Source organism: Salmo salar, chromosome ssa03, assembly GCF_905237065.1.
Source record: "Salmo salar chromosome ssa03, Ssal_v3.1, whole genome shotgun sequence".
Taxonomy (NCBI): domain Eukaryota; kingdom Metazoa; phylum Chordata; class Actinopteri; order Salmoniformes; family Salmonidae; genus Salmo; species Salmo salar.
Window position 1 is genome coordinate 8,067,987 of NC_059444.1, and position 22,399 is coordinate 8,090,385.

The window sequence follows — 22,399 nt, forward strand, 5'->3', positions numbered from 1 at the left end:
AAGGAGGGTGAGATTCCCTCCTTTCAAGTTTCCCTCCTCTGGCAGGTGGTTGCTGGTCCCCTGGCTGATGCCGTCCACCGTGACACCCCGCCGCCTCCCCTAGACATCGAGGGGACACCTGCCTATGCTGTTAGGTCCCTCCTGGACTCCGGACGTTGTGGGGGTTAGCTCCAGTATCTGGTGGACTGGGAGGGCTATGGTCCTGAGGAGCACTCTTGGGTACCGGACATCCTGGACCCCAACATCATCCGGGATTTCCATCTCCATTGTCCGGACCGGCCCGCTCCTCGCCCTCAGAGCCGTCCTGGGGCTCGAGCAGTGCGTTGGGAGGGTACTGTCATGCCTACTCCTGCTCCCTGCCTCCTGCGCTCGACCTCGCCGGTCTACTAACCACCAGTCCTGGCAGCCATCAATGCGCACAACTGATCATCATCATTAAGCACACCTGGACTTCATCACCACCCTGATTACTCTCCTTTTATATAGCCCTCAGTAAGCCTCAGTCATCAGACAGTAATGTTCTCTCTCATGTTCAGTACGCTTCTCATGTTTGTTCTTTTGTATCATTTCATTATTAAACTCAACTTCTGCACCTGCTTCCAGACTCCTGTAAACATTACAATAAACTCAAAGGTGTGGGATTACAATGTTGCAGATGACTGCTCGATGGCTCAAAGTGGGGTCCCTCGAGACCCGGCTTTTCTAGTGTTTAGGTTAGAGTACCACCGTCTGCTACTTCCCAGTGATGCATTAAAGTTCCATGATAATTATAAAACTTATTGAGTGAAACTAAACTTACTTGCTTGCTTTTTGATAACCTACTGTAGATGTGAGACCTATTGAGTGAACATGCAGCTATAATTGTAACTTGCTGAACTCCTTGTCAAACAGGTAGGAAAACTTCCAAAAGCTCAAGTAATTTGTCCAAAAATAGGAAATAGCGTTGTATGAAGCAAGAAACCACTTTACAAAATAAAAGTATAATAATTATCATACAGAGGATAAGAAAATAGGTAGGCTACCCTATGTATATTGGCTTCTTAGCATATTCAAGCCTGACAAACCAATATGCAAAATACCTTTGCATATTCAAGTCTGACTCAAAACAACACTCTTTACCTAACTCGCTTTTCAAAGATGTCTAGAAATATATACGTGTTGTGCTCCTGTAGGAACCAATCACTCCCGCCATTGCTGACCAGAAATTAGCTAGAACTTGGCTAATAACTAGCGAACTAGCAAAAAATACCAACAAATGTACAGACGCAGTGATTGTGTGTTTTTGTAGACTGACACGAGTTGAATTGGTATTTCTAGACCCGCTTGTCCCCATTTGCTTGCTAAATATTGGTATGAGGCCAGGTTAAAAAAAAATTCTGCTGATAATTGATTAAAAGGACCCCTCCAGAAGAAGTTACCGGCGCATTTCAAAGTAATTCCTGTCCTAGTGTGGAACTGCTGGTTCCGTTCCACCCTCCAAACACTGACGTATGGCTCCTTATAAATATTGATTAATCGGGCGTGTACATCTCCACTTTGCTCTGTATGCACAGCCCATACGGTCTCTGTCGCAGCCCACACTCTACGAGTAAACAAACCAAAAAGTCAGGGTCAGGGTAGCTTTGCTAATCACTACAGAAAACAGCACAGCTAGCTACGAAAAGGTGGAGGACCATCCACTCTCCTCTTCTACAACGGAATTGAAAAATCACGGATGAAACAGAGTTTAGCGGTAACCCTTGGGTTTTAGCGGTGAAGCTAGAGGCAAGCTAACCTACTTCCTGGGCCAATATGTAACGACGGTCGTCAGGAATGGACCAAGGCGCAGCGGGTTGAGTGCTCATAATTCACTTTTTAATGAAAACACTTATACAACCAAAAAACTAAACGATGGATGACGAATACAGACTTGAAGGCGAACAACAGCAATTCAAGTGACAACCTCCCACAAATTACAAACACAAACACACCCTAATATATAGGACTCTCAATCAAAGGCAACTAGACAACACCTGCCTTCAATTGAGAGTCCACACCCCAATTAACTAAACATAGAAAACAGACTAACTAGAAAGAACATAGACTAACAGAGCAGTGACCAAAAAACCCCGGAATACATAAATCAACTACCCTCTACATAATACACACACCCCGAACCACATAAACCAAATACCCTCTGCCACGTCCTGACCAGCCTACACTAACAAAAGAACCCTCATACTGGTCAGAACGTGACACAATAAAGCTAGGTAGATAGTGGTAACTACTAGCAACTATGTATAATTTGTTCCAAAAATTTTTCCAGCATAAGAGTACCTGTAACTACACTAGCTAGTTCAGCTGTTTTTCTGATAACTTTATTATCTGAAGCATCAATGGTTAAAAAAAGTAGCTGTACTTGAAATTTATCTAGCTTAGCTACCTGTCTAGCTAACTAAACAACAGCTGTAACGTTTACAAAGTATCCCCACTAGACGACCAAAATATATTTTTTATTTAACTAGGCAAGCCAGTTAAGAACAAATTCTTATTTACAATGCCAGCCTACCGGGTAACAGTGGGTTAACTGCCTTGTTCAGGGGGCAGAACAACAGATTTTTACCTTGTCAGCTTAGGGATTCAATCCAGCAACCTTTTGGTTACTGACCCAACGCTCTAACCACTAGGCTACCTGCCGCCCCTACACTCTAAGCACTAGGCTACCTGCCTGCCCCTACACTCTAACCACTAGGCTACCTGCCTGCCCCTACACTCTAACCACTAGGCTACCTGCCTGCCCCTACACTCTAACCACTAGGCAACCTGCCTGCCCCTACACTCTAACCACTAGGCAACCTGCCTGCCCCTACACTCTAACCACTAGGCTACCTGCCGCCCCTACACTCTAACCACTAGGCTACCTGCCTGCCCCTACACTCTCACCACAAGGCAACCTGCCTGCCCCTACACTCTAAATCAAATCAAATTTATTTTTATATAGCCCTTCGTACATCAGCTGATATCTCAAAGTGCTGTACAGAAACCCAGCCTAAAACCCCAAACAGCAAGCAAAGCATGTGAAAGAAGCACGGTGGCTAGGAAAAACTCCCTAGGAAAAACTCCCTAGAAAGGCCAAAAACCTAGGAAGAAACCTAGAGAGGAACCAGGCTATGAGGGGTGGCCAGTCCTCTTCTGGCTGTGCAGGGTGGATATTATAACAGAACATGGTCAAGATGTTAAAATGTTAAAATGTTCATAAATGACCAGCATGGTCAAATAATAATAATCATAGTAGTTGTCGAGGGTGCAACAAGCACGTCCGGTGAACAGGTCAGGGTTCCATAGCCGCAGGCAGAACAGTTGAAACTGGAGCAGCAGCACGGCCAGGTGGACTGGGGACAGCAAGGAGTCATCATACCAGGTAGTCCTGAGGCATGGTCCTAGGGCTCAGGTCCTCCGAGAGAAAGACAGAAAGAGAGAATTAGAGAGAGCATATTTAAATTCACACAGGACACCGGATAAGACAAGAGAAATACTCCAGATGTAACAGACTGACCCTAGCCCCCCCGACACATAAACTACTGCAGCATAAATACTGGAGGCTGAGACAGGAGGGATCAGAAGACACTGTGGCCCCATCCGATGATACCCCCGGACAGGGCCAAACAGGCAGGATATAACCCCACCCACTTTGCCAAAGCACAGCCCCCACACCACTAGAGGGATGTCTCCAACCACCAACTTACCGTCCTAAGACAAGGCCGAGTATAGCCCACAACGATCTCCGCCATGGCACAACCCAAGGGGGGGGCGCCAACCCAGACAGGAAGACCACGTCAGTGACTCAACCCACTCAAGTGACGCACCCCTCCCATGGACGGCATGGAAGAACATCAGTAAGCCAGTGACTCAGCCCCTGTAAAAGGGTTAGAGGCAGAGAATCCCAGTGGAAAGAGGGGAACCGGCAAGGCAGAGACAGCAAGGGCGGTTCGTTGCTCCAGCCTTTCCGTTCACCTTCACACTCCTGGGCCAGACTATACTTAATCATAGGACCTACTGAAGAGATAAGTCTTCAGTAAAGACTTAAAGGTTGAGACTGAGTCTGCGTCTCTCACATTGGTAGGCAGACCATTCCATAAAACTGGAGCTCTATAGGAGAAAGCCCTACCTCCAGCCGTTTGCTTAGAAATTCTAGGGACAATTAGGAGGCCTGTGTCTTGTGACCGTAGCGTACGTGTAGGTATGTACGGCAGGACCAAATCGGAAAGATAGGTAGGAGCAAGCCCATGTAATGCTTTGTAGGTTAGCAGTAAAACCTTGAAATCAGCCCTTGCCTTAACAGGAAGCCAGTGTAGGGAGGCTAGCACTGGAGTAATATGATCAAATTTTTTGGTTCTAGTCAGGATTCTAGCAGCCGTATTTAGCACTAACTGAAGTTTATTTAGTGCTTTATCCGGGTAGCCGGAAAGTAGAGCATTGCAGTAGTCCAGCCTAGAAGTAACAAAAGCATGGATTAATTTTTCTGCGTCATTTTTGGACAGAAGATTTCTGATTTTTGCAATGTTACGTAGATGGAAAAAAGCTGTCCTTGAAACAGTCTTGATATGTTCTTCAAAAGAGAGATCAGGGTCCAGAGTAACGCCGAGGTCCTTCACAGTTTTATTTGAGACGACTGTACAACCATCCAGATTAATTGTCAGATTCAACAGAAGATCTCTTTGTTTCTTGGGACCTAGAACAAGCATCTCTGTTTTGTCCGAGTTTAAAAGTAGAAAGTTTGCAGCCATCCACTTCTTTATGTCTGAAACACAGGCTTCTAGCGAGGGCAATTTTGGGGCTTCACCATGTTTCTGTCACGTCCTGACCAGCAGAGGGCGTATTGCTTAGTCTAGGTCAGGATGTGGCAGGGGGTTTGTGTTTGTTAAATGTTGGGTTGATGATTGGGACTTCCAATTGAAGGCAGGTGTGTATAGTTGCCTTTGATTGGAAGTCCTATATAGGTGTGTGTGTTTGTCTTTGGGGTGGTGGGGAAATGTTCTGTGTTGAGCCTATGCTTTGCCAGACTGTTGGTTGTTCGGTCATTCTCGTGAGTTCGTTTTGTTGTTTTGATGTTCATTTAGTCTGTAAATAAATACACACGATGAGCATACACATACCTGCTGCGTTTTGGTCCTCTTCTCTCCAGTACGACATTTTTAAGGATGAGTACGACTTATTCTACGACAGAATTCCCCACCAACAAAGGACCAAGCAGCGGAAGAAGGCTGGCGAGGTAAGGGAGACCGAGAGGCACCCCAAATAATTTTTTAGGGGGGGGCACAAGGGCTGTTTGACGGGGCAAGAGCTGCCCACCAGTCAACAGTCGCCAGAGCTGCCCGCCAGTCAACAGTCGTCAGAGCTGCCCGCCAGTCAACAGTCGTCAGAGCTGCCCGCCAGTCAACAGTCGTCAGAGCTGCCCGCCAGTCAACAGTCGCCAGAGAGGTCAGACTGCGCTGAACTGCCGGAGTGGCCAGACTGCGCTGAACTGCCGGAGTGGCCAGACTGCGCTGAACTGCCGGAGTGGCCAGACTGCGCTGACCTGCCGGAGTGGCCAGACTGCCCTGACCTGCCGGAGTGGCCAGACTGCCCTGACCTGCCGGAGTGGCCAGACTGCCCTGACCTGCCGGAGTGGCCAGACTGCCCTGACCTGCCGGAGTGGCCAGACTGCCCTGACCTGCCGGCGTGGCCAGACTGCCCTGACCTGCCGGAGTGGCCAGACTGCCCTGACCTGCCGGCGCGGCCAGACTGCCCTGAACTGCCGGCGCGGCCAGACTGCCCTGAACAGCCGGCGCGGCCAGACTGCCCTGAACGTCCCGAGCTGCCAGACTGCCCAGACGTCCCGAGCTGCCAGACTGCCCAGACTGTCCCGAGCTGCCAGACTGCCCAGACTGTCCCGAGCTGCCAGACTGCCCAGACTGTCCCGAGCTGCCAGACTGCCCAGACTGTCCCGAGCTGCCAGACTGCCCAGACTGTCCCGAGCTGCCAGACTGCCCAGACTGTCCCGAGCTGCCAGACTGCCCAGACTGTCCCGAGCTGCCAGACTGTCCCGAGCTGCCAGACTGCCCAGACTGTCCCGAGCTGCCAGACTGTCCCGAGCTGCCAGACTGCCCAGACTGTCCCGAGCTGCCAGACTGTCCCGAGCTGCCAGACTGCCCAGACTGTCCCGAGCTGCCAGACTGCCCAGACTGTCCCGAGCTGCCAGACTGCCCAGACTGTCCCGTGCTGCCAGAGTGGCCCGACTGCCTGGAACGGCCTGCACCTGAGCCACCTCCAGGATAGGTGGGTTGGGGAGGGAGGGTGTAGCACAGTGCCGTCGGTGACGGCAGCCACCCTCCCTTCCCTCCCTTATGGTTTAGGGGTTATTGTTTGTTGGGTTTTTGTTGGGGTATTGGGGATTTTCTTGTTTTTCTTTTTTAGGTGCATCCTGGAGTCTGCACCTTGAGGGGGGGGTACTGTCACGTCCTGACCAGCAGAGGGCGTATTGCTTAGTCTAGGTCAGGATGTGGCAGGGGGTTTGTGTTTGTTAAATGTTGGGTTGATGATTGGGACTTCCAATTGAAGGCAGGTGTGTATAGTTGCCTTTGATTGGAAGTCCTATATAGGTGTGTGTGTTTGTCTTTGGGGTGGTGGGGAAATGTTCTGTGTTGAGCCTATGCTTTGCCAGACTGTTGGTTGTTCGGTCATTCTCGTGAGTTCGTTTTGTTGTTTTGATGTTCATTTAGTCTGTAAATAAATACACACGATGAGCATACACATACCTGCTGCGTTTTGGTCCTCTTCTCTCCAGTACGACATTTTTAAGGATGAGTACGACTTATTCTATGACAGTTTCATTGAAATGTACAGCTGTGTGTCGTCTGCATAGCAGTGAAATGTAACATTATGTTTTCGAATGACATCCCCAAGAGGTAAAATATATAGTGAAAACAATAGTGGTCCTAAAACGGAACCTTGAGGAACACCGAAATTTACAATTGATTTGTCAGAGGACAAACTGATATCTTTCCGACAGATAAGATCTAAACCAGGCCAGAACTTGTCCATGTAGACCAATTTGGGTTTCCAATCTCTCCAAAAGAATGTGGTGATCGATGGTATCAAAAGCGGCACTAAGATCTAGGAGCACGAGGACAGATGCAGAGCCTCGGTCTGACGTCATTAAAAGGTCATTTACCACCTTCACAAGTGCAGTCTCAGTGCTATGATGGGGTCTAAAACCAGACTGAAGCGTTTCGTATACATTGTTTGTCTTCAGGAAGGCAGTGAGTTGCTGTGCAACAGCTTTTTCCCCAAAAAATTGAGAGGAATGGAAGATTCGATATAGGCCGATAGTTTTTTATAATTTCTGGATCAAGATTCGGCTTTTTCAAGAGAGGCTTTATTACTGCCACTTTTAGTGAGCTTGGTACACATCCGGTGGATAGAGAGCCGTTTATTATGTTCAACATAGGAGGGCCAAGCACAGGAAGCAGCTCTTTCAGTAGTTTAGTTGGAATAGGGTCCAGTATGCAGCTTGAGGGTTTGGAGGCCATGATTATTTTCATCATTGTGTCAAGAGATATAGTACTAAAACACTTTATCTCCCTTGATCCTAGGTCCTGGCAGAGTTGTGTAGACTCAGGACAATGGAGCTTTGGAGGAATACCCAGATTTAAAGAGGAGTCTGTAATTTGCTTTCTAATGATCATGATCTTTTCCTCAAAGAAGTTCATAAATTTATTACTGCTGAAGTGAAAGCCATCCTCCATTTGCGAAGGCTGCTTTTTAGTTAGCTTTGCGACAGTATCGAAAAGAAATTTCGGATTGTTCTTATTTTCCTCAATTAAGTTGGAAAAATAGGATGATCGAGCAGCAGTGATGGCTCTTCGATACTGCATGGTACTGTCTTTCCAAGCTAGTCGGAAGACTTCCAGTTTGGTGTGGCGCCATTTCCGTTCCAATTTTCTGGAAGCTTGCTTCAGAGCTCGTGTATTTTCTGTATACCAGGGAGCTAGTTTCTTATGACAGATGTTTTTAGTTTTTAGGGGTGCAACTGCATCTAGGGTATTGCGCAAGGTTAAATTGAGTTCCTCGGTTAGGTGGTTAACTGATTTTTGTCCTCTGACGTCCTTGGGTAGGCAGAGGCAGTCTGGAAGGGCATCAAGGAATCTTTGGGTTGTCTGAGAATTTATAGCACGACTTTTAATGCTCCTTGGTTGGGGTCTGAGCAGATTATTTGTTGCAATTGCAAACGTAATAAAATGATGGTCTGATAGTCCAGGATTATGAGGAAAAACATTAAGATCCACAACATTTATTCCATGGGACAAAACTAGGTCCAGAATATGACTGTGGCAGTGAGTAGGTCCAGAGACATGTTGGACAAAACCCACTGAGTCGATGATGGCTCCGAAAGCCTTTTGGAGTGGGTCTGTGGACTTTTCCATGTGAATGTTAAAGTCACCAAAAATTTTAATATTATCTGCGAAGACTACAAGATCCGATAGGAATTCAGGGAACTCAGTGAGGAACACTGCATATGGCCCAGGAGGCCTGTAAACAGTAGCTATAAAAAGTGAGTGAGTAGGATGCATAGATTTCATGACTAGAAGCTCAAAAGACGAAAACGTCATTGTTTTTTTTTTGTAAATTGAAATTTGCTATCGTAAATGTTAGCAACACCTCCGCCTTTGCCGGATGCACGGGGGGTATGGTCACTAGTGTAACCAGGGGGTGAGGCCTCATTTAACACAGTAAATTCATCAGGCTTAAGCCATGTTTCAGTCAGGCCAATCACATCAAGATTATTATCAGTGATTAGTTCATTGACTATAACTGCCTTGGAAGTGAGGGATCTAACATTAAGTAACCCAATTTTGAGATGTGAGGTATCACAATCTCTTTCAATAATGGCAGGAATGGAGGAGGTCTTTATACTAGTGAGATTGCTAAAGCGAACACCGCCATTTTTAATTTTGCCCAACCTAGATCGAGGCACAGACACGGTCTCAATGGGGAAAGCTGAGCTGACTACGCTGACTGTGCTAGTGGCAGACTCCACTAAGCTGGCAGGCCAGGCAGGCCAGGCATCTCTAACCACTAGGCAACCTGCCCGCCCCTACACTCTAACCACTAGGCTACCTGCCTGCCCCTACACTCTAACCACTAGGCTACCTGCCGCCCCTACACTCTAACCACTCGGCAACCTGCCTGCCCCTACACTCTAACCACTAGGCTACCTGCCGCCCCTACACTCTAACCACTAGGCAACCTGCCGCCCCTACACTCTAACCACTAGGCAACCTGCCTGCCCCTACACTCTAACCACTAGGCAACCTGCCTGCCCCTACACTCTAACCACTAGGCTACCTGCCGCCCCTACACTCTAACCACTCGGCAACCTGCCTGCCCCTACACTCTAACCACTAGGCAACCTGCCTGCCCCTACACTCTAACCACTAGGCAACCTGCCTGCCCCTACACTCTAACCACTAGGCTACCTGCCTGCCCCTACACTCTAACCACTAGGCTACCTGCCGCCCCTACACTCTAACCACTAGGCAACCTGCCTGCCCCTACACTCTAACCACTAGGCAACCTGCCTGCCCCTACACTCTAACCACTAGGCAACCTGCCTGCCCCTACACTCTAACCACTAGGCTACCTGCCGCCCCTACACTCTAACCACTAGGCTACCTGCCGCCCCTACACTCTAACCACTAGGCAACCTGCCTGCCCCTACACTCTAACCACTAGGCAACCTGCCTGCCCCTACACTCTAACCACTAGGCAACCTGCCTGCCCCTACACTCTAACCACTAGGCTACCTGCCGCCCCTACACTCTAACCACTAGGCTACCTGCCGCCCCTACACTCTAACCACTAGGCAACCTGCCGCCCCTACACTCTAACCACTAGGCAACCTGCCTCCCCAAAATAAAATAATCTAAGTGTTGGTTGACCCTAAAACCTTTTATAGGGAGCCAAGGAAACCAACTCTTCCGTTCACGTATCAGTGATGGACAGTAGCTAGAATGTGTAAGGTTAACAATACTATTAGCAATAGGCCAATACCAATACAATAGGCCAACTTCTTGCACATTGTTGTGATGAGCCAGTGCCCTTAGAATAAGGCTGTCACTTGGTTAAATCACAATTCATATTCTATACTAAATACATTGCATATCAATAAAAATGTAATTCAACTGCATGTTCCTTTGTATTTACTTATTATTATCAACCGTCATCCAGATATTACACTGTTGATGAGTCTGGACTACAACATTACTAGTTAGCTTGTATTCTCTGAACAATAACACCAGTGTTCCTGTAACAGAATGTGTACACTGTATATACAAAAGTATGTGGACATCCCTTCAAATTAGTGGATTTGGCTATTTCAGCCACAGCCATGCAATCTCCAAAGACAAACATTGGCAGTAGAATGGCCTTACTGAAGAGATCAATGACTTTCAACGTGGCAACGTCATAGGATGCCACCTTTCCAACTAGTCAGTTCGTCAAATTTCTGCCCTGCTAGAGCTGCCCCAGTCAACTGTGCTGTTATTGTGAAATGGAAACATCTAGGAGCAACACTGGCTCAGCCGCAAAGTGGTAGGCCACACAAGCTCACAGAACGGGACCGCCGAGTGCTGAAGCGTGATTGCAATACTCACTACCGAGTTTCAAACTGCCTCAAGAACTGTTCGTCTGGAGCATCATGAAATGGGTTTCCATGGCCGAGCAGTCACACACAAGCCTAAGATCACCATGCGCATGCCAAGCGTCGGCTGGAGTGGTGTAAAGCTCGCAGACATTGGACTCTGGAGCAGTGGAAACGCGTTCTCTGGAGAGATGAATCACGCATGACAATGCACCCGTGCACAAAGTGAGGTCCATACAGAAATGGTTTGTCGAGATCAGTGTGGAAGAACTTGACTGGCCTGCACAGAGCCCTGACCTCAATCCCATCGAACACCTTTGGGATGAATTGGAACGCCGATTACAAGCCAGGCCTAAACGCCCAACATCAGTACCCGACCTCACTAATGCCCTTGTGGCTGAATGGAAGCAAGTCCCTGCAGCAATGTTGCAGTGGAAAACCTTTCCCAGAAGAGTGGAGGTCGTTAAAGCAGCAACGGGGGACCAACTCCATATCCAATGATTTTGGAAATAGATGTTCGACGAGCAGGTGTCCACATACTTTTGGTCATGTAGTGTATGTACTGTAGGTTATAGCCAAGAGAGGAGGAAGTCGTGGCTTCTTAGAACACAGACATGGTTTGAATTTTCCATGGTGCTTCTTATAACATAACCCTGTAAAAAGATTGTAACATTGTAACATCTTATCAATATGTGATAGAACCCTGACCATAAGAGTAGACTATAATGAACAATTTGTTTTCCATTTTATTGTTTGCTCAGATTGAACAGCCATCATTCTCCTGTAGTAAGACACACACACACACACACACACACACACACACACACACACACACACACACACACACACACACACACACACACACACACAGACACACACACACACACACACACACCATTAAACATACTCACAAACACTTTTATATTGTTTTTCACACTATGTCTATGCTGTTTACTTCAAATAGCTCATTGTAATATACACTATCTACTATTGTACAATACATTTTTGGTTAAACTGTTTATACACACACTGCATATTTATATACTGGATTCTTCAGAACAGGCATTGTGTGATAAACAAAGCAAAACATGGACCCATTTTGGGGAAAGAAAATGTACAATGTCATCCACAACTCACTTTATGTCAATATAACAATATCGCTACTGAGCGTCTGTAAGACACATGAATCGCATAGGTAGGATGTTGAATTTGTCATTATGTCTGTCTCGGGGTTCAGTCCATACCATTACCATTTTGATGTTCTCAGTTTAGCCCAGAGAACAGAATCAGGTAGGGATTCTCTCTGTGTATACAGTCAAGACAGTGCTGTCGGGTTCCTACCCACCCTATGTAGATCAATGATTGGCTCAAGCCACCTCTTCTACTCAATTTCACCTGGGTGGTGGAGGGATTTTAGGGGGGGGGGATGGACAAAATGAAGGAAAAAGGAAACCGCACACTGCTCTATCACTGATCTTTAATAAGCTTAGTATCACTGATCTTTAATAAGCTTAGTATCACTGATCTTTAATAAGCTTACGTATCGGCCTCACAGAGCTTTTGTGAGTTAAAAAAAAAAAGTGCACCCTTATGTAGACCTAGCCACACCCACATCCGTTCCACGCATCGAAAGGGGTTGAAGGGAAAAACAAATAAATGCTACCAAATATAACAATATGCATTTCATAAATATTCAAATAAAGTGTGTAAATAAGATGTATTAAACACGTCTGTAAAACCACAGTGAGGACATAGACCTACCGAGCAAGTCTTCATTAATCATTGGGTACATCGTACGAAAAACATCAGAGTAATCTTAAATAAAGGGATAATTCATGCTCAAATTCACAACATAACATAACAACATAACATAACATAGGCATTTCATCATTAAGTGGACAAACAAACTATCATGGACTGATGAAAATGGGGTCAATTTAGGATCTGATTGGCTGTTTTTGGAGAGAGAGAATAATCTTTCTCAGTTTTCTGGGTATCGCTTGTGTGATTGACAGTGACATACCTTTACAGGCTACTCAAATGAATGTGTAGTACACGGCATTTGTCTGGACAAACTTCAGTGACGCTGAATAGTTGCTGTCTGGTGACTCGTGAAACACAGACAAATACTGTAGGTGGAGTTAGTGAATAGTCACCTTGTCTGTCTGTCATGCATCAAAGTATAGCTTCATTTATAGGAACTATGTAGATCAATGACAGGCTCAAGACACACCCATGATTGTCCAGCCTTGTAGTCCTCACATCCTCTACTCTATTTCCCCTGGGTGGTGAAGGGATTTTAGGGGGATAGAAACTGGGGTTAATTTAGGATCTGATTTGCAGTTTTTAGAAAGAGAAAATAATCTCCCCCCGCAAATTAGACATGGATGTTTAGTCGGGAATTGAGGAAGTATCTTCAAGTTAAGGTTGGTCCAAAATTCTCTGTACTATGCCAAACAGTACGTAATCTGTAACGGCTAATGAAGCATCACATTAGCCCGTTACAATCTGCTAAATAAGCTAGTTAGTGACCCATAGGCCTACTCTTGCTGCTACTTTAGCGCGCCATGCATTATAACATGTATCCAGAAACAACGAGGTGTCCCAGCTGTGTTGACATTTCACCGATCCACGTCATCCACTTTTGATGTCACTACAGATGTAGGATCTTAATTTGATCATCTTGTTGCAGGAGAACTTTCCTGCAACGCATTTAACACTTGTAGTGTATTTGAGGTTTAAAAAAAGCTTCTGAAGTTTGTAATTTCCACTTTCAGACTTGATTTTCACTTACGAAAAATGTATAAACCCCAACAAATGTCCATTAATGTATAATTCACATAATACTTCACATTTTCTGTTGCTGGAGGATTATTTTCCTGCTGTAGCAAACTGGCTCAAATTAAGATCTGTAGCTAGCTATCCATCTAATGTTAGCTAGGTGACATAAGCCATGAAGCTAGCCCGTGATAAGTCGTTCGGCTAGCATGTGCCTTGCTAGGCTGCTTACTTCACACATTCAATGTGACATTGGCAGCCATGGATATATAAGTGAACGTCAGAAGCTCATCAGAATAATATTAGCTATTTTCTTACTCACCGTTTCACCATCTACCCCTCCGCCTCTGGATTTCCCTGAATCCAATGTCGTGTCCACTCAGTGGATGGAGAAAATAGCTAATATTATACACTGTCCACAGAAGGAATCAATCAGATTCCAAACTCTCCACCATGGCCAAGACCAAAGAGACCAAAGAGCTCTCCAAGGATGTCAGGGACAAGATTGTAGACCTACACAAGGCTGGAATGGGCTACAAGACCATCGCCAAGCAGCTTGGTGAGAAGGTGACAACATTTGGTGCGATTATTCGCAAATGGAGGAGAAACAAAAGAACTGTCAATATCCCTCGGCCTGGGGCTCCATGCAAGATCTCACCTCGTGGAGTTGCAATGATAATGAGAACGGTGAGGAATCAGCCCAGAACTACACGGGAGGATGTTGTCAATGATCTCAAGGCAGCTGGGACCATAGTCACCAAGAAAACAATTGGTAATACACTACGCCGTGAAGGACTGAAATCCTACAGCGCACGCAAGGTCCCCCTGCTCAAGAATACATATACATGCCCATCTGAAGTTTGCCAATGAACATCTGAATGACTCAGAGGACAACTGGGGGAAAGTGTTGTAGTCAGATGAGACCAAAATGGAGCTCTTTGACATCAACTCAACTCGCCGTGTTTGGAGGAGGAGGAATGCTGCCTATGACCCCAAGAACACCATCCCCACCGTCAAACATGGAGGTGGAAACATTATGCTTTGGGGGTGTTTTTCTGCTAAGGGTACAGGACAACTTCACCGCATCAAAGGGACGATGGACAGGGCCATGTACCATCAAATCTTGGGTGAGAACCTCCTTCCCTCAGCCAGGGCATTGAAAATGGGTCGTGGATGGGTATTCCAGCATGACAATGACCCAAAACACACGGCCAAGGCAACAAAGGAGTGGCTCAAGAAGAAGCACATTAAGGTCCTGGAGTGGCCTAGCCAGTCTCCAGACCTTAATCCCATAGAAAATCTGTGAGTTTGAGTTGCCAAACGTCAGCCTCGAAACCTTAATGACTTGGAGAAGATCTGCAAAGAGGAGTGGGACAAAATCCCTCCTGAGATGTGTGCAAACCTGGTGGCCAACTACAAGAAACATCTGACCTCTGTGATTGCCAACAAGGGTTTTGCCACCAAGTACTAAGTCATGTTTTGCAGAGGGGTCAAATACTTATTTCCCTCATTAAAATGCAAATAATTTTATAACATTTTTGACATGCGTCTTTTTTGTTGTTGTTGTTATTCTGTCTCTCACTGTTCAAATAAACCTACCATTAAAATTATAGACTGATCATTACTTTGTAAGTGTGCAAACGTACAAAATCAGCAGGGGATCAAATACTTTGTTCCCCCACTGTATGCTTAGTGCTCAGTTGACATTTTCAGAGAGATTCTTGTTTTTCTGAGAAATATTTGAAAAAGAACATGAAATAATTCGTCTCAAAATCGATATCCATCTTACCTCTTTTTTTTTAATGTCCTGTGGGTTCGAGAAGAAAGAACGAGTTCAACAGGAAAGTGAGCCTGTCAGGTAGCCTTAATTCTTGCACAGAATCCAGCCTAGCTGACGCAATACAGTGTTCCACATTTCTGACTACTTTTTTTCTCTCTGGCCCCCATTTGATTTAGTCCCCCATTTGATTTAGTCCCCCGAATTCTGGCCATCCAACAAGGATAAAAACTTCATTTTCTTAACCTCATGTCTCGATCATAATCTGTTATCTTAGAAGATTATCTATACCAGAGCATGAAGGGGAGGACCATCTTCTTCAGTGAATTCCATAAAAATAGTGAAACATTAAAGTTATCCTTTAGATAAAACTATACTAAATATTTTTACGGCTCCAAATAATTGATTAAAACACACTGTTTTGCAATTAAGGTCTACAGTAGCCTCAACTGTAGGGTAGCACCATGGTGTAGCCAGAGGACAGCTAGCTTCTATCCTCCTCTGGGTACATTGACTACAGTATAAAAACTAGGAGGCTCACGGTTCTCACCCCCTTCCATAGACTTACACGGTAATTATGGCAACTTCCGGAGGACGTCCTCCATCCTATCAGAGCTCTTGCAGCATGAACTGTCCACCCAATCAAAGGATCAGAGAATGAATCTAGTACTGAAAGCATAAGCTACAGCTAGCTAGCACTGCAGTGCATAAAATGTGGTGAGTAGTTGACTCAAAAATGAAGGAGAGAGAGGGATTTCGTTGTATTTTTTTCTTCCAATTTCTTAGCTAGCTAGTTTAGCGTACTCAAACACCCGGCTCAAACTTTTCCAAGTCAAGGTAAGCTTTTGATTTTATAAATGTATTGCCACCAGGGCCCGCCGGTGTAACTGCTAAACTGCTTGCTGACTGAACACTGTACTGCATGATTGTAGCGTGTTTACTAACGCGTTAGTTCTAGTAGCTATGTTGACTATGACGTTAGATAATATGGTGACAACGATGTAGGCTGTGTTTAGCAGTTAGGATATGAAGGTTTGGCTTGTAAAGGTCCCAGACAGCTGATGTGTTGTGCACTGAAGTCCACAAGCGAAGGGAAAAGGTGAGAGGAGGAGAGTGCGTCGATGCGAGAAGGAATTATGCTGTTTGTATCTGGCTGCTATGAAAGTGAACTGTGTTTGCGTGTGATCAGGGGTGTATTCATTCAACCGATTCTGTTGAAAAACATTTCTTAAACGGAAGCATAAGGAACGAAATGGGTATAAACATACCTAAATTTGTCCAATAGAAACTCTCGTTTGCAAATGTTGGACTAATGATTACACTCTAGATCAGCTAGATGCAGGCAAGAGTGCAAGGTGGTATTGAATGTGTCACTGTCTGTCACCTTCATTACTCAAATTGTTTCTCTCGACCTGTGCACCTACGTTGTAAAATTTCATTCATAGGGTAGGTTTGGAGCAACCTCATGATGGGTATAGGGAAAATGTGAGTATCATGTAGTAACCTAAACCTATCGATGTTACATTGAGCTGGGTGAATGGAATATGAATGACAGTCATCCAATATGCTGTAATAGAAATAAGGCCATGGTAATTAAAAAAAATGATGGTCCTCCTCATCTTGAACAGCACCAATCCACACAATTAACATATTATTTTACCCGTTGGTCAAAATATGCGTTTTTGATTGGACAACCTACCTTAAGTAAATTGAAATTGTGTACCATTGTTTACTTAATTATATAGCTCACAATAAGACCTGTATAAATGTAGCATCAGTCAGCTTGTTCGTTTATTTGACTAATTTCAAATTTTCTATTGTAATGAAATCCAAAGAAGTTTATAGCAGGATTTCACAATAATATTCTCCGAAAGTCAGTATGAAGGTTTGCGCTCAGACTAGAATGAAAAGTGGCTGGTACGTAGGAGAAAAAATATCTATAGAGTTCAAAAGGTAGTCGCACTTTAAAACCATCTTAATCCCATAGAAAATCTGTGGAGGGAGCTGAAGGTTCGAGTTGCCAAATGTCAGCCTCAAAACCTTAATGACTTGGAGAAGATCTGCAAAGAGGAGTGGGACAAAATCCCTCCTGAGATGTGTGCAAACCTGGTGGCCAACTACAAAAAACGTCTGCACTCTGTGATTGCCAAGAAGTGTTTTGCCACCAAGTACTAAGTCATGTTTTGCAGAGGGGTCAAATACTTATTTCCCTCATTAAAATGCAAATCAATTTATAACGTTTTTTACATGCGTTTTTCTGGATATTTTTTTGTTATTCTGTCTCTCACTGTTCAAATAAACCTACCATTAAAATTATAGACTGATCCTTTCTTTGTCAGTGGGCAAACGTACAAAATCAGCAGGGGATCAAATACTTTTTCCCCCACTGTATACCAAGCTTTTTATATACAAAGCCTTTTACATTTAAATTTAGCTCGTCATGCAAATTTTGCTTTTAGCGACCCGCAGAAACAACTTTGAAGGTGAATAACACCAAAATATAAAATCCTCAAAAATTGTTACTAGAAACCTGCACCTCTGTCAATAGAGCTCGATGCTTATGAATCAGATTTATAATGTTATGAAATCTGACTTTAATGTTGATGATATGTTCAAGAAAGAACCCACTGAACAATTAATAACATGAATTATCATATTTCTATTGGTAAAATGTATTTTATAATACAAGGAAGTGGAACTTCATCACCAAAGCAATCCCTCTTGGCAGTGTGGGTGGACTCCCTACTTAATTAAGGCACTGTTCTTTCACACACCGGACCCATAAAGCTAGAAAGAGTTGGCAGCCTTTGGCAGACAAGATGGCCTACCTGTGGCTGCTCTGAGGCCCCTCTCAGCATGGCCAGGTGGGTGAGCAGTACATTTTTTACATTTACATTTTAGTCATTTAGCAGACGCTCTTATCCAGAGTGACTTACAGTAGTGAAAGCATACATTTCATTTCATGCATATTTTTTTTTTTTTTTTTTTTTTGTACTGGCCCCCCGTGGGAATCGAACCCACAACCCTGGCGTTGCTCACACCATGCAGGCGTTGCAAACACCATGCCCTACCAACTGAGCCACAGGGAAGGCCAAGCAGTCTGACCAGGATGAAGGGGGTGAGGGACATGTTTTTGGTGTCCAGGGTGTCTGGGTTGTCCCTCCTCTGAGGGTCTCCCAGGATGTGGCCAGTCCTTGTGAGATCTCCCCTAAGAGGACACGTTCAGTTATTGGTCATGACATGAGATCTGGAGCCATGTATAAAATGGATCAGAAAACACTCTAAGAAAAAAAGGGTTCCAAAAGGGTTCTTGTCTTCGTAGGAACCCTTTTTGGTTCCAGGTTGGACCCTTTGGGGTTCCATGTAGAACCCTCTGTGGAAAGAGTTGTACATGGAACCAAAAGGGTTCTACCTGGAACCAAAAGGGTTCTTCAAAGACTTATCCTATGAGGATAGATGAAGAACCCTTTTTCTAAGAGTGGTGGGAGTGCTGGTCTAGGATCAGGTCCCTCCTGTCCATATACTTTAGTATTATTTTAAAGGCCAAACTGATCTTACATCAGCACTCCTACTCTGATGCTTTGGCAGTAATATCTATGTTGGACCCTTAGAGAGCTGACTTACTGCTGTAGCTCCATCTTCTGGAAACCAGTCAAGGGAACATGGTTCTCCCCTCCAATCTCCACCCTACACTCTAGACATTGTGCCTTATGGGTGGGTTGACCACACTGCAATAGAGTGAGTAAATCAGTTGGCTGTTTGCTTAGCTAATGAACATAAAATATGAAACTAACGCAATTTTACATGAAGAACTTTGCTTACCTTATCCACAACACAGGGGTGACCATTCGGACAAGCTGTTGAGATTTGAGTCAAAACTGAGCTTATTATTACAGAAATGTCATTGTTTTTAACCCAAAATTGTATTAGCTGAATCTGAAAATAACAATTAATTTATATGTCTATACTGTCTATATGCTTCCTGTAGCACGATGTTAACAAATACAATTTCACAGAGGTGTAACTCGGATGATTTACTCAAAGTTCAAGTTATAGTACATGCATTTATCAGGTTAGGATTCAAAATGTCTGTACTTACAGTACCAGGAGAGTCCATAATCCACTTCACTCTGTGTTATAAGCCTTTGAGCGACAGCCAGCATGTCCTCAGGCATTGTGGGTAGAAAGGCACTCTGTTGGGATAGACATAAGCAGATAAAGACAACTCTCACAGTCAACAAGGAGAAAGTCAATGTAAGATATTGACAGGTGCTGATGAGAATCATACCAGCATATTGTTGGGAGACAGGCCAAGCTGCTGAAGAGGTGTGAGCAGCCCTTCTGTCCCAGTGAGCAGCACAGCAGACATGTGGACAACCAGCTCTATAAGGGTGTGCTCCACACTGGACCGGTCTGCCAGGACACTCAGTCCTCCCATCCTGTTGTGAACCAATTATTTGGCAAAGTCCCTCACTTCCCTGCAATTTAGGTACCTTGATCCCTCGATGAAGTCCTCAAGTGCTTTGCATTGCTGGAGGAATAAAACAAAGTCAGACATTTTGGATAAATGTAATTGGGATTTTCTGAAGTCTACAAAAAGTCAATATAATTCAAAGTATAACTATTATAACATAAAAATCAGAATAGTTTGCCAACTCTATCGTTAGTTGTGGGCTAACAGTTTTCCCTCTGATGTGGAGTTGAAGGAGATGGTCTAACGTGTATAGCTTAGGGGCGGGGTAGGGGGCTGTGTTCCTACCTTAGGGGTGGGGTGGAGGCCTGTGTTCCTACCTTAGGGGCGGGGTGGAGGCCTGTCTTCCTACCTTAGGGGTGGGGTAGGGGCCTGTCTTCCTACCTTAGGGGCGGGGTAGGGGGCTGTCTTCCTACCTTAGGGGAAGGGGTAGAGGCCTGTGTTCCTACATTAGGGGCGGGGTGGAGGCCTGTATTCCTACCTTAGGGGCGGGGTAGAGGCCGGTCTTCCTACCTTAGGGGTGGGGTGGAGGCCTGTCTTCCTACCTTAGGGGTGGGGTGGAGGCCTGTCTTCCTACCTTAGGGGCGGGGTGGAGGCCTGTCTTCCTACCTTAGGGGCGGGGTGGAGGCCTGTCTTCCTACCTTAGGGGTGGGGTGGAGGCCTGTCTTCCTACCTTAGGGGTGGGGTGGAGGCCTGTCTTCCTATCTTAGGGGCGGGGTGGAGGCCTGTCTTCCTACCTTAGGGGTGGGGTAGAGGCCTGTCTTCCTACCTTAGGGGTGGGGTGGAGGCCTGTGTTCCTACCTTAGGGGTGGGGTGGAGGCCTGTCTTCCTACCTTAGGGGTGGAGGCCTGTCTTCCTACCTTAGGGGTGGGGTGGAGGCCTGTGTTCCTACCTTAGGGGTGGGGTAGAGGCCTGTATTCCTACCTTAGGGGTGGGGTAGAGGCCTGTGTTCCTACCTTAGGGGTGGAGGCCTGTCTTCCTACCTTAGGGGTGGAGGCCTGTCTTCCTACCTTAGGGGTGGAGGCCTGTCTTCCTACCTTAGGGGCGGGGTAGAGGCCTGTGTTCCTACCTTAGAATGGGGGTAGAGGCCTGTCTTCCTAACTTAGGGGTGGGGTAGGGGCCTGTCTTCCTAACTTAGGGGTAGAGGCCTGTCTTCCTACCTTAGGGGTAGAGGCCTGTATTACTACCTTAGGGGTGGGGTGGAGGCCTGTATTCCTACCTTAGGGGCGGGGTAGAGGCCTGTATTCCTACCTTAGGGGCGGGGTAGAGGCCTGTGTTCCTACCTTAGGGGTGGGGTGGAGGCCTGTATTCCTACCTTAGGGGCGGGGTAGAGGCCTGTGTTCCTACCTTAGGGGCGGGGTAGAGGCCTGTGTTCCTACCTTAGGGGCGGGGTAGAGGCCTGTATTCCTACCTTAGGGGCGGGGTAGAGGCCTGTCTTCCTACCTTAGGGGCGGGGTAGAGGCCTGTGTTCCTACCTTAGGGGCGGGGTAGAGGCCTGTATTCCTACCTTAGGGGTGGGGTAGAGGCCTGTATTCCTACCTTAGGGGCGGGGTAGAGGCCTGTATTCCTACCTTATGGGCGGGGTAGAGGCCTGTCTTCCTATCTTAGGGGTGGGGTAGAGGCCTGTGTTCCTACCTTAGGGGCGGGGTAGAGGCCTGTGTTCCTACCTTAGGGGCGGGGTAGAGGCCTGTGTTCCTACCTTAGGGGTGGGGTAGAGGCCTGTCTTCCTACCTTAGGGGCGGGGTAGAGGCCTGTATTCCTACCTTAGGGGCGGGGTAGAGGCCTGTATTCCTACCTTAGGGGTGGGGTGGAGGCCTGTGTTGGCTGCTCGGTACAGACTGGTGACTTCTCTGAAAAGAGACAGCAGGACATACAAGGTCCGCCTCCTTGCAGGTGCAGTACATCTCTACAACAAAACAACACACAAAGATGAGGACAAATTCACCAAACATCCATAAACTCTTAGGTTAGAAATAGTTTTAATAAAACTAATACACACACACACACACACACACATTACATACAGTGGTATTGAGTTTAGTGGAGTTAAACTAATACCTGACAGGTATCCTCAATCTCCTGCACACTGTCCTCTAGTACTGCTTTGGCAACAGCCTCGCGGATATCCTGGTAGTCGTCTCCATAGACGAGATACTGGTCCATCTGGCCAACATCTTCATTCTGCATACAAGACGATGGAAGACCCTGATATCTAGAACATCGTCCTTCACAGTACTAGCTAGGAAATACACATCATTGTATCTAACCCGCTCAGGTCCTCTTTAGAAACATGTTTGTAAACAATAGAGAACAGGAAACAGGGCCGATGGGTAATTTCAACAGTTTAAAACAAATGGAGTATGAAACGTTTCATGAAACCCTGTGATGTACCTGCTGCTGCAACTCTTCAGGAAAAAGCCACCTGTACTTCTCTGTATCCTTCAGCATTCTCTGGACATACTCTACACCGTGCTGGCTGCTGACGTTGCGGATCAGGTAAACCCGGTACCAGTCGTTCTTACTCTCCTTACACAGGAACTCCTCGACAACATCCTGAGGATTTTCACATTCCCCTGCACACAATGTGAGGAACCGAGGACAGATCTTGGATCAGTCAGTCAAAGTGATTGCAAGCATTCTTTATAAAACATTCCGTATAAAAAAACAACTATAATTCATTTACACCAACAAGCACAATTTTGAAAGCAACAAG

At 45.8% G+C, this 22,399-nt stretch overlaps 1 protein-coding gene across 1 annotated transcript; it reads right to left on the minus strand.

Annotated features, from left to right (window-relative positions):
* Positions 1-1,511: 1,511 nt before the first annotated feature.
* On the minus strand, positions 1,512-22,241 carry LOC106597461 (E3 ubiquitin-protein ligase rnf213-alpha-like). The gene is made up of 9 exons (XM_045714449.1): positions 22,078-22,241; positions 21,745-21,867; positions 21,482-21,592; positions 19,504-19,746; positions 19,315-19,408; positions 19,038-19,072; positions 18,840-18,943; positions 18,233-18,423; positions 1,512-1,582 (listed from the first exon to the last, which is right to left on the minus strand). Exons 4-9 carry the CDS (start codon positions 19,651-19,653, stop codon positions 1,512-1,514), a joined length of 645 nt encoding a protein of 214 aa, XP_045570405.1. The 5' UTR covers positions 19,654-19,746; positions 21,482-21,592; positions 21,745-21,867; positions 22,078-22,241.
* Between the last annotated feature and the right edge of the window lie 158 nt (positions 22,242-22,399).

Coding starts and splice junctions, on each gene's coding strand:
- LOC106597461 (XM_045714449.1), bottom strand. CDS start 19,653: ATGGGAGGACTGAGTGTCCTGGCAGACCGGTCCAGTGTGGAGCACACC. Junction 19,073..19,314: donor TTATGGACTCTCCTGGTACT/GTAAGTACAGAC, acceptor AAATCTCAACAG/CTTGTCCGAATGGTCACCCC. Junction 1,583..18,232: donor GAGCAACGCCAGGGTTGTGG/GTTCGATTCCCA, acceptor GTTTACTCGTAG/AGTGTGGGCTGCGACAGAGA.